General features: G+C 42.2%; 1 protein-coding gene across 2 annotated transcripts; it reads left to right on the top strand.

The window, feature by feature from the left end:
* The first annotated feature begins 799 nt into the window (after positions 1 to 799).
* Positions 800 to 11,501, top strand: mafk (v-maf avian musculoaponeurotic fibrosarcoma oncogene homolog K). 2 transcript variants are annotated; one of them, XM_034538763.1, is made up of 4 exons: positions 800 to 1,010; positions 1,233 to 1,356; positions 7,159 to 7,237; positions 7,317 to 11,501. In XM_034538763.1, the coding sequence occupies exons 1-4, from the start codon at positions 839 to 841 to the stop codon at positions 7,749 to 7,751; spliced, it is 810 nt and encodes a 269-aa protein (XP_034394654.1). In that variant the 5' UTR covers positions 800 to 838; the 3' UTR covers positions 7,752 to 11,501. The 2 variants fall into 2 exon arrangements, with proteins under 2 accessions (XP_034394654.1, XP_034394655.1); XM_034538764.1 differs by lacking the exon at positions 1,233 to 1,356 and having other exon boundaries at positions 906 to 1,010.
* Positions 11,502 to 11,513: the final 12 nt, after the last annotated feature.

Raw genomic sequence — 11,513 nt, 5'->3', positions numbered from 1 at the left:
CGAAATGACCTTTCTCGTGCGTGCAATGAGATCTAAACTGTTCTGAGCAATATTATTATACTCATATAGTTATTTAAGCAGGGGGTTTATTTATGAAAAAAACTTGTAGGTATTTCTCAAGAGGACGTTTTAGCTGTGTAAAAATGTGCTCCAAGTCACGTTGGTGCAATCAGCAGAAACACACGTGAAAGGGCATTTTTCTGCTCTTTCTTTCTCTCCTTGTTTGAACTGTGCCGCCGTAGTGTTTAGAGAGTAAACACACGGCATCTGTTTGGAACAGGCCCTCCAGTCTGGAGCTCTCTTTCTATCGGATAAATGAACAGGGGACCCCATAAGAGTGCTTATACCGACTTAACATATTTACATTCACATATACTTATTTACCCGGAATAACCTCTGAGGTTCCTAAAACAAGAGGAATCCTGTGACTGAGCTACTACGCCGCCGCATACTTTCCTCAGGAAAGGAATGCTGCTGCTCCCAAGTCACACGGAGGGAGGAGAGCGCTGCCTGTGCCACTTTGGTGAATACCTTGTTCCATAGAGGAGTCTCCTTATAGGATGGGGGGGGGGGGGGGGGTTATGACTTTCTTTTTGAAAGCATAAAGCCACATGAGCAGACTTTGGTACAGATTAGTTTTGTAAAGTAAGCAAAAGCAGCTCGCCAGCAGCAGGCTGTCTACTTTCTATTTATGGCCTCCCCCCCCCCCCCCCCACAATCCCTCCTTCCCCCCTCCTCCCCCTGCCTAAACTGACGTCAGCAGAAAGTTAGTTTCATGAATGGAGGGGGCGGTCACGAGGAGCCGGTGACGTGAGCGCTTGCGGAAGCAGAGCGTGGAATGTTGGTACATTGTTGTTGTTTTGGAGTGAATGTTCAGTACGAGGATCCTCCGCCGCCCCGTCTGCTGGACGCTTCACGCCGGTCGGGTCAAGTTACTCCGCCGCCTGGGTCGGAAACCTACTCCGCCACTTTTTACGCATCACGGTCCACAAATATACGCGTCCACAGAGGTGAGATTGTGTGTGTGTGCGCGCGCGCGCGTGTGCGTGTTTTTCTTCTGGGAAGATATTTTGACATCCCTTTTTTTTTTTTTTTTTAATTGCACAAGTTGTCACCGTGACATATTGGCGCATGCAGATGTAGGATTATGTTGGCCGCACGCGCCAGACACGCAGGATATGTTTTTTGATCCCGTTTATGAGAGTTGATGTTGACTTTGTACATTGTTTCAGTCGCGTGGACACGTGTTGTGTTAGAGAAACAACACAACGACTACGCACGTGTTGTGTTAGAGAAACAACACAAAGACTACAAAAAGGCGCTCTCGCCTTGGATTTGTCGCGCGGGGGGAAAAAAGTAAGGACAAATATTTGTGTGGTGTTTTATAATTTGAATTAACAACTTTATTTTTTGCTCATTTTTTGCAAATTGAATTCGCCTAATATTTAATTTTTTTTTATTTTTTTAAACGATTTGAGTGGATGTATTGTCCTAATAAGTGAAATCATGAAGGATATCATTTTATAATTATTATTTTTTTCAATCTATAAGTCTATATCGGCACAGAAAATGTGAATTCAACGTGTTTAATGAAAACACATTATACATATAAATCACACATTTTGCCAAAGTAGAGTAATGTTAATGTGACGGCTACAGTGTTAGCCTGCTTATTAATGTTATTTAGCATTGCTGAGCGCCACAGAGCCAGTATAAATAGTTGTAAGATTATTTCTTTAAGCGTTTTTGGTTATTTATAGCTTCTTTCTGACCCTCCAATTAGCTTCTTTTTTTTTTTAGGGAAACTGGAAGTGAAATAAACTCCCTCCTCCCCCGTTTAATCATACAGAACATATTCTCACATCCCTTTTGAATTCTGCCACTCTGGCTGTTTTCAAATTTAGGCTGCTGTGATAAATCCAGCCTACCTTTGACATTGGAACCAACACGTGGTCTGCGTTTGAGGCATGTGGGACAAAGGGCACGATGTGGAGCTAGACCATCGGGGGGGGGGGGACCGGCCTCCACAGGAGAAACAAACAAATCAGTATTTATCTTATCTACATGTTTATAGCTGTCAGAGCTTTATGACATGAGCACAGATAAGGAAACGGTGTCCAGCTCAAGTTGTTTTATTTACAATTATCTGATAATAACACAACTCTACCTCAGAAATAACACTGCTTGCTTAATAAAAAATGTATTGAGTAAATGGACTTCTGAGCTTTTAGGTCCATTGTGATTAATTTATGGAACATATTTGTCTCTTGAGTAACTTGTTTCACTCGGATGGTCACAGATTTGCATCCCCTGTTGTTTGTGGTGCACAGTGTGCTTTCACTCCTCTGTCATGAGGTTAACATGTGGTTCAATCCCCACAGTGATGATGTCTTCTTTAAATGGAGAAGTAACAGTGGCTGACTCTTTATCACCACTGTGGCAGTGACAAGGCACAATAGGGAGAAATCCCCCCCACACCCACACACACACACTCCCCGAAAACACGACACACAGTGTCATCGCCATCAGACGTATAGGATTTCTCTTTCCGCCGCTCGGTAGTGACAGATGAAAGCGAAGCAGAATGCTTAACGTCTCTGCGGTTGCGTGTTGTGAGAGTGACATAGCTGTGGTTTGGGATGCCGTGACTCACAGGGAACACGCTCACCATGATGTGTTTTGTTCCTCTAACTGGGGGTGGAAAAAAAAAATAGATGTCACGTCTTGATTATTGACTTAGGAAGCCAGTGAGTTTATCCACAGCTGAACATGCCAAACGGAGTGTATACAGGCCATAACCGATGACTCTGTGAACAGGCCTGCTGTGCATCTGTGTGCAAAGTGACTCCCTGACAGCTGTATGGCCTGCGACCGCTCACTCTGCCACCCACACAGATTTGCATCGAGCCCTTTTCTTGTTGCTTTTCTGTCAGCGGCCTCATCTCAACCCGGTTGCTTTCACCTCGTTGTGCCCAGAGAGGTGTGGCGAGTTACTCGTGTGTTTGATTTGGTGCATGGGATATGTTGTGTTATTTGGAATGCCTCGTTGTTGGTTCTCACTGGGGCTGACTTGTTGATTGGATTGTTGATCTTTTTCCCCTTGTTAGCTTCCTGATTCCACAGCGACTCAAATTGCTTGTTGGCAGCAACACAAACGAGCAGCGTTCAGAATGAATGCGTTGCTGTGACATCTCGTCTGACAACGGTCTCAGCGAGCTGTTTTGAAGGTGAAGCACTGGAATCTGGAAAGTTCTGGATTATTATAAACAGTATTTTTGACCCTCCTTTTGATTTTTGGTGTATCTTGTTAGAAAAAGAGCGGTGTGACATATGCTTTTATTCGAAGATGGAATATTATCATGTTCCTATTATTCACACATTACTGGGACAGGTACATCCTTTGTTTTTTCTTCTTCTTTCCTTTCTTACATTCTTGACATTTCTTTTGAATCCGTGTCCCTGGTCGGGACAATATCTTTGCTCAGATATTCCGTGAGTTCTCCTCCCTTTCTGCACAATAGTTCAGCCGTATCCAAGGTTCCCTGTACTTTTCCTTCCTCCCCGGTGAAACAACGGGATTTTCCAGGAAACGTCAGATGGAGAGGGTGTGATTCCCTGCCGCTGGTCGTCGCTTTTTTACCAGTAAACAGCATGACTCACTGCTCAGCTACGCTCTCCAGTTCCTTCACATATTATCCCACCAAATGTGCTGCGCTGGGGAAAGAGAGCAGAGAGCCTGAGCACCGGTCTGCAGACCAATCTCTCCACCACCCCGGGGAGAAAATGCCAGAAAAGCAAGAGCTTTCTCAGAGGAATGCATCAGGCGTTCTGCTTAACCTACTAACCAAATTAAAACAAATAGAGAAGATAAACAAAGAGTCCAGAACAGCCAACTCTGCATTCATCACTGCAGCATGAGCGCATAAGTCTTTGATATGCTGTTTATTTTAGGAGGAGGCTGCACCTCACAGTCACCTGCTGTTACTGAAGTGCAGCCCTGAAATGGACCAGATGCCTGACTTTAAAAAAAACAGTATGAACAGATTATACATAGATTTATTATAACTGACTTTGCCTCATGTGTAGATGTGCACTATTTCACCAATGTGCACATTAAGAGCTGGGGCGGATTTGTGCACATGTAAAAATCTGTTTTTACCCAGATTCTGAGAGAATTTTTTTTTTAGGCATTCTCAAAAATACCCTTGAAAGGGACCGTTCATCTTCAAAGCAACGTGTTCACACAAAAGAACAAAGTAGCCAGTTTACCAGAAAACAGTCTGCTTTCCACATCAAATAAGACACATGCTTTACACGCAACCACCGCCATGACATGTGCGTAAGGCATTTATAATGGACAGTTAGTTAAGGAGTGTCACCCCATGGCTCTCATCTGCTCTTTTGAGACACTTTGTCATAATTCTGTGATAACACTGCGGCTAATAAATAAATCCTGCTCCTTGGGTTACTGGCCATCAGAGGGTCATCATGATTTATTTTAGACCCTCACTCCTGCCTGACTTCCACACATGTGCACACAGGCTCCCTTTGATTGGTCTGGGCAAGTGAAAGATGCGAGACGCTTCTGAATTCCAGACATTTTGTGAATATTGCAGCCGTTGTTTTACAAGCGTCTGAACTCCTCCCCCATACGGCCGAGTGCATCGCGGGACATATTCAGACAGAATGTTCCTTCTTCAGTGAACACTGGGTTGTGCATGTGAGGCTTTGCACATGTGTGTTCACTCAGGAATGTGGTTTTGTTCTTCGCCCCGCCATCTGTGGCTTTTTCTTTGAGGTATTTTTCCCAGACTCCTTTTGAAAAACCTAAAGAGTTGTTTTTGACTGTAGTGAGAAGCCATGTTGTAAAGTAAATCTTGTCTGGGTGGCAAAAGCTTAAGCGGATTTGGCTGCGTGATATAATTGCTGTTTTTCCTCTGAGGAAACTTTGGCATCTTGATCAGGAAAACATTGTCTTTCTGCGAGTTGCAAAAACATAAGCACATGCTTAAAGAATTTCAGGGAAACAACCCGGCCTCTTGGTTCAAGCTGGGGGCCCCCTTGTGTGAAGAGAGCGGGGGCCCCACACCACTTTTCCATAATCTTTGCAAAGAATACACCCAGGGACCTCCTCTGATGCAACACCGCTTACATTAGGCTGTTTGGGCTATCTCATTGTCGAGGAACATATTTCAGCTCGTATTTCTTTCTCATCTTTATACTTCTGAAATCTCAATTACGCAATTTCTTGCTGCTGCATAAATCGATGAAATACAGAGAGACCAGCAGATGTTCTCTGAATGTCTAAACACAAGTTTATGTGGCTCTGAGTTTAACTGGTCCACGTATTTATCATCTGTTTATTGTCCAATTCCGAAAAAAATCTTTTAGTTTTTAGTGTTGAATTTAAGATACATCATCATAAGAACAATGACTAATGTCCAGCTCGCATCAAAGATATCAAGCTACGGTGTTTTATTGTATCGACTGCGCTATTTCTTGCTGTAAATCAACAGTTGCAAAGTCCTTAAATAGCAACACAGCCAAAAGGATGTACCATTGTGATAAACGTCCCAAAATGAGCAGCCACACCCAGAGTATGTTCTAGCACGAAAGCTGCAGCTAAGAATGTTTGCCCTCTTACTGAGGTATCACTTATCGCTTGCTTACCTAAATTGTTTAGCTGGCAGAATTCTGTGTCAGCGCTGTGGGATAAAAATATCCTCCAGAGTTAAATAAGGGCATAGAGCAGCTCAGGAAAGCCCAGTGTAAGAGGATCCAACCAGCGAGACACAGGCCTAAATCCACAGACTACATTGTCTCGCAGCAAAAATACACCAGTGACTATAAAGGAAAGTATTTCCCTGTGACACTCTATCTCCAGGAATGTGCACATGCGTATCTACTGCCCTGTAAAGTTCAGCATAACTGTAAATGTTGATGATGGTCTGTTTTCATATGCGATGAGGCGGCAGAGTGATGTCCCTGTAGATACCACTCTGATAAGGGGAATAAACAATGTATATTCAACTGGATTGTAGGGATGTAGCAGGATGAAGGGACAGATTGGGGCTACAGGATGCTTTTAAAGTTATCAGGCTTCTTATTTGTATTATGAATATGGCTGCGTTGCGGTGATGAATAGTTTACCCTTTTGGTGACCATGTGACTCACACTCCCAAAGCGCATTTGCAGGGCGTTTCCATGGCAGCAGTCGAGCATGGAACAGTGCACTTGTAGTCAGGCTGAAATGGAGCCTGGGGGGGGGATGTGTGCCTCTCACAGGACCACAGCTCAGCGCTCTCGCTGTTGTTTGCCGTGGCTGCAGTCTGGAAAGCGTCCTCTCTGTAATCAGTGCAGAGAGGTTCTTCTAAAAACTGCTCCGGCCCAGAGAGCTTTGATGCACAGTTGTGTGGCGTGAGGCTGTCTGATTCTAAGCTTGTTTAGTCTAGTGGACATTGCCAGGGCTCTCCTCCTCTAACAGTAGATACAGACAAGTGATTGTGTTTAATGTGCTCGTGCTGCCCTCTGCTGGCATCTGTGGCCCTAACATGCAAACACACATGTTGACACGTGACGTAACCCTGGAACGTTGTTGAGGTGTCTTTTAAAGTGAATTTGTGGGGAGGAGTGCCAATATTATGTCAGTATCTGCAATATAAGAAAGAAATATGCGCTGAAGTATCTAGATGTGTTAAAAGGTATGAGTATCATCAAATATTACCATTTTTAAGAAGTAAAAAGTATTCTCAGAAGAAATCTTTAAAATATAAAAACTACAATGCCCCTTCAGGGATCTAGAATGACATATTATGTTATTTAATTATTATTTTTGATAGAAATATGTAAGCAGCATTTTTATGTTGTAACTGACTAAAAGGGAGATACTTTAAAATCACCTTATGCACATCATATTTTTAATAAATGATCATACGTTTTGTCTTTAAAATCTTAATCTGTAATGTGACTCGCAGTTTAAGTTTAGTCTATTGAAAAGTACAATAATGAAGTATTACATGTTGTAGAGTAGAAGTAGTATGAATTGGAAATACTTGTGCCAGTATCTTTTAAATTGTATTTACTTTGTGACTTTCCATCATCTAATGTGTTGTGTTTCACTTTTAAGTTATTTAATTATTGCTTCTTTTCACTTCTCAGTGTGTCTTCTGTGAGATTCTGGCCAGTTGTCTGCATGCAGGGAATGACGACTAATTTTAAGACGAGCAAAGCTTTAAAGGTAAGTGAGAGAAGTGTGAGAAATGTCGTCAATATTCAGACGTGCCGTCGTTCTTCACCCTTTTGCTCATGTCCTGCAGGTCAAGAAGGAGCTGGGCGAGAATGCCCCGGTGGTCAGCGACGACGAGCTGGTGGCCATGACCGTGCGGGAGCTCAACCTGCACCTGCGCGGGCTGACCAAGGATGACGTTGCCAAGTTGAAGCAGCGGCGACGGACCCTGAAGAACCGGGGCTACGCCGCCAGCTGCCGCATCAAACGCGTCACCCAGAAGGAGGAGCTGGAGAGACAAAAGATAGAGCTGCAGCGTGAGGTGGACAAGCTCGCCCGCGAGAACGCCAGCATGAAGCTGGAGCTGGATGCCCTGCGAGCCAAGTATGAGGCCCTGCAGTGCTTTGCCCGGTCCGTGACCCGCGGGCCCCTCTCGCCGGGCAAGGTGGCCACCACCAGTGTCATCACCATCATCAAGTCCAACCACAACAAGTCCAGCCCGACCCCGTTCACAACCCTCGCCTAGTGTTGACAGGACTGGGCTCTCCTTCTCCGGCCTGGTCCTTCCCCGGTTTCGGACCCAGCCTGAACCCACTCATCCTGAGAGGACGCTCAGTAGTTAGACTGAGGGATGGGATAGGGGGGGGGCAAGCCCTATGTGACGTTATGCTGCATTCACAACTCTGTCTCTCTCTTTTTGTCTCTCTAACACAATCTACACTGTCTGTGCACTGTGCAAACTCCCCCCTATCCGACCCCCCTCCCCCCCCTCAGATTTGCTTTTTATGAAAACGTATACGACATGCCTTAATGTGACAGCATTGGCCTGCTATTAAGCATACCACTTGTCGAGTAGTACGTATGTGACAGGAAAGCCGATGCCAAAGGACATTTTCCTCCATGTACAAGGGTCTCGATGTAAATTGAGCCTTTGACGTTGTTGCCTTAAAATGATCTCTGTGATCAATATAGATTTGTATAGAATACTTGGATGTAGTTTGACACAAAGAGGATTTAGTGTTCCAGCTTTGAGGTCAGGTGGACACCTCTTTACAGTTACCAGTGGTCTCCAACCAGTTGCCTTTTTAAAGAGCCGGCCAACCACAACAGACGTTTCCACTGATTAGCTCCTCTTGGACTAAGCAGTACAATCACCTGTTGTAGTGTTTGATACGGAGTCTCTGTGGCCCGTAAGAGCACTGCATTATGCAGTTTGATGACTGACCAACGTTCAACTGAAGGCCTCTTACTCGTGATGTGCTATTGTTCATATTTCTGTTGTCTGTGTCGGCCTAATTTAGGAGTTTTGAGTTGTTTTAAAAGTTTTAAAACTCTGTTTGGCCAAATTTCAGACGTGTGTTTTAATATAAAAGCTGGCCATTTGTGCCATTTTACTTTTTACCTTAAATTTGCCTTTTATTAGAGCTCATTCATGCGACGCTTGAGAAATTGTTGGATTTGTCAGAGGGGCTGAAAAGTGTTGTTTCAGGCATGGGAGGCGGTTAGACCGGCGATGCAATGGATACTGTTGGTATCTTTGTGGCCCTTTGACGGGAGAAAGTAGTCACAACTTCTGCTCTAATATTTTAGAAACGCAAAAGAGGTGAATACTCGCTATTTGATTAAAACAGGCAGATTTGGGACGAGTACGATGTGGAATTAGAACAAGATGAATGAGCATTTGTTCGGGATTCAGAAGCTGTGACATTGCCCATCTTCTATCATTGTAGGGCACTTAAAGGAACTGTTAAGATGCAGTTTCAAAAAAGGAACCGATTCCTCGAATTAGAGTTCTGAAGTCAGCTGGGCTCAATCGCGTGATGATGATGATAAAACGTGGCGTGACCACCGAGTGCAAGGTCAAGCCTAATGTAACTAAGGACGGTGTACTCTGATACGTGTGCCACAGCACTCACTGGGGTCCGTTGTGCGTCTTTCCTCTATACGCCGCTCTTTGGTGGGTAATCCATATTGGATGTAGTGATGATGAGAGTGGTCCTTACAAGTGAAATGTAATTCAACGTTCTTCCTGTATATTACAGACTACCGAAATGATAAAGCTCCCACTGCCTCCTTTTGTCGCTTTACATTTGACAACTCCGTCCAAATAGAAATCATTCCTACTGCCGGGTCACGAGAAGTGCTGCTGCTGGCGTTGGTGACTCTGACACAGTAGGCATTAGCCTCGCTTTTTTTGACACGCTCTTCTGCAAGAGAGAACTCCTGACGGCCATCTCTAGAAACGGCGATGTCGCGACAACTAAATGCAGTAAACTCCGTGTTTTGAGATATCGAAATATGAAATTCACTTGAAATCAAACCGTTCTTACCGAGGAGCCATTCCTAATTTGGAGTGAAGTCCATGGAGATTGTTCACGTCAGGATTTTCTCTTGGCTAAGAGGACATGAGTTTTTTTTTTTTTTTTCCCTGTTCCACAGCTGCGAGGAACAGTTCGGGAACTATGCTGCTGTACAACCTGCTGCGATTTTTAAGCAGGAGCAATGCTGTGTTCTTATTTTTTGTATTTTCACTTGGTTTCTACGTTGGTGAATCCTATGTTCTTTTCCTGATGCTTAGTTTTGTATGCATATACAGTATTAAAAAAAAAAATTATATATATATATTTAGAGATTTTTCTATATTTATGTCTGACTAACCTGGGAGTGGTGTGATTATGTAATCAGTCAATCTATGTTGACGCTGACCTTTTTGTAGTTGTATTCACAATGACAAAAAACTATTTTCATAACTTTAATCCCATTTGTCTAGTCATCAGCGTACAGACCGTGACTAGAGTTCATTATCTGGAAGTCCAAGAATTAAGTTTAAAAAAAAAACAAATAAGGAAACTTCATTCTGACTGCAAGTTCTCATAGTTAGTCATACTTACGTCAGTTACTTCATAACTTGTACATCTTTTAAGTATCATTATAAACAATAGTAACTTTGTTGGGCCATTAGTTTAAAGAATAAATGAAAACATTTATTCAGAAAAATTAAAATTAAAAATCTATTTTGGAACCTGCATGTAAGCATAGTCTGTTGTTCTGGACATATGCTTTACCCAAAAAGCCAATTTAGTTAAGTTTCAGATGATGATGATGATGATGATAATAATGCTTTTGTAACCTCTAAGAAACCGTCCCAGAAAATAATTCCAAAGCTGCTAAAAAATGTCCAGCCAGACCTTTTGTGTCAAGATTGAGTCTGAAGAATATATATAAATACATATTACATTTAAACAAGTTAATTTACAAGACAATACTGCTTGAAGCGTTACAGTGACCTCTTGTGGTAAAGTATCAACAAAATGCTGTAAAATTAGGCATTTGTTAATTTAAGCCCATATTACTGTATTCAGATCCAAGGCTGATGCTTTTAGGCAGCAAATTATTTTTATAAAAACTGTAGGAAGTATACATTTCCATACTGTATTAAAAAGACAAAACCTCTCTCCAGGTGAATTAAGTTCTTTGTTAATCCTTCATCCAGTGCGACCCAGCACAGATCTATTCAAGCTCTCAAATACTAGCTTACCACAAGCATATATTTTAATAATGTATATTTTCTACAAGCCACTTTTTTTTTGCTGAAATATAAGCAGACCTGTAAATAACTTTAGTGAGTGTTGTACAGACATGTAGACAAAGTATATGGGTGAGAAGAGGTAGAAACATTACCTACCGTGGATGATTCTATTTTCCTGCAGTTGAAGCTCGTTATACAATACCAAGGAGCCGTAATGACATCAGTAGTTATTTTACACGTTTATGAACCATAACAATGCAAATGCATGTATGAAAATTAAGTTTCTTGTGCATCTCGACCATGTGTTCAAAGTTTTAATTTCAAAATCTGTCCATAAAACATGTCTTTGATTAAATAAGATGTCACACACAAGCTTCGCCAGTCCAACAAGCTACAGTATTCAAATTTAGCCGTGTAGTCAGTTTTAGAACTCTAGATTAAAGAGGTTTTTACTATAAATTCAGAGGCTGTAGAATAGCGTTGTGGGTGAAAAACATTAAATGTGAAGTTTGTATTTCAGATGTTAATGGATTTCCTTGTTCTAGTCTCAAAAACATGTTGAGGCCAAACGAAGACCGTAATAAGGCAGCATAAACTGAGTGTTTACCCATAACAAAGTCATTACTCTCCTCATATTTTATATTTATTTAATTGAATTGTGTAATTGTATTAAAAAAAAAAAAAAAAACTAAATTATGTTTTCTCAATGAACTACCCTCATGTACAAATAAAGTCTATTTGTTTCTACTCTGATTTTAA

This window comes from Cyclopterus lumpus, chromosome 8 (assembly GCF_009769545.1).
Source record: "Cyclopterus lumpus isolate fCycLum1 chromosome 8, fCycLum1.pri, whole genome shotgun sequence".
Classification (NCBI taxonomy): Eukaryota; Metazoa; Chordata; class Actinopteri; order Perciformes; family Cyclopteridae; genus Cyclopterus; species Cyclopterus lumpus.
The sequence above is the reverse complement of the archived record's forward strand: the minus strand, read 5'-3'. Positions and strand labels throughout refer to the sequence as shown.

What these genes read in the sequence shown, in the direction of transcription:
- mafk (XM_034538763.1), top strand. Translation starts at nt 839, where the DNA reads ATGTTGGTACATTGTTGTTGTTTTGGAGTGAATGTTCAGTACGAGGAT. An exon ending in AAATATACGCGTCCACAGAG is followed by an intron (nt 1,011 to 1,232) that starts GTGAGATTGTGT and finishes ACATTGTTTCAG; the next exon opens with TCGCGTGGACACGTGTTGTG. An exon ending in AGACGAGCAAAGCTTTAAAG is followed by an intron (nt 7,238 to 7,316) that starts GTAAGTGAGAGA and finishes CATGTCCTGCAG; the next exon opens with GTCAAGAAGGAGCTGGGCGA.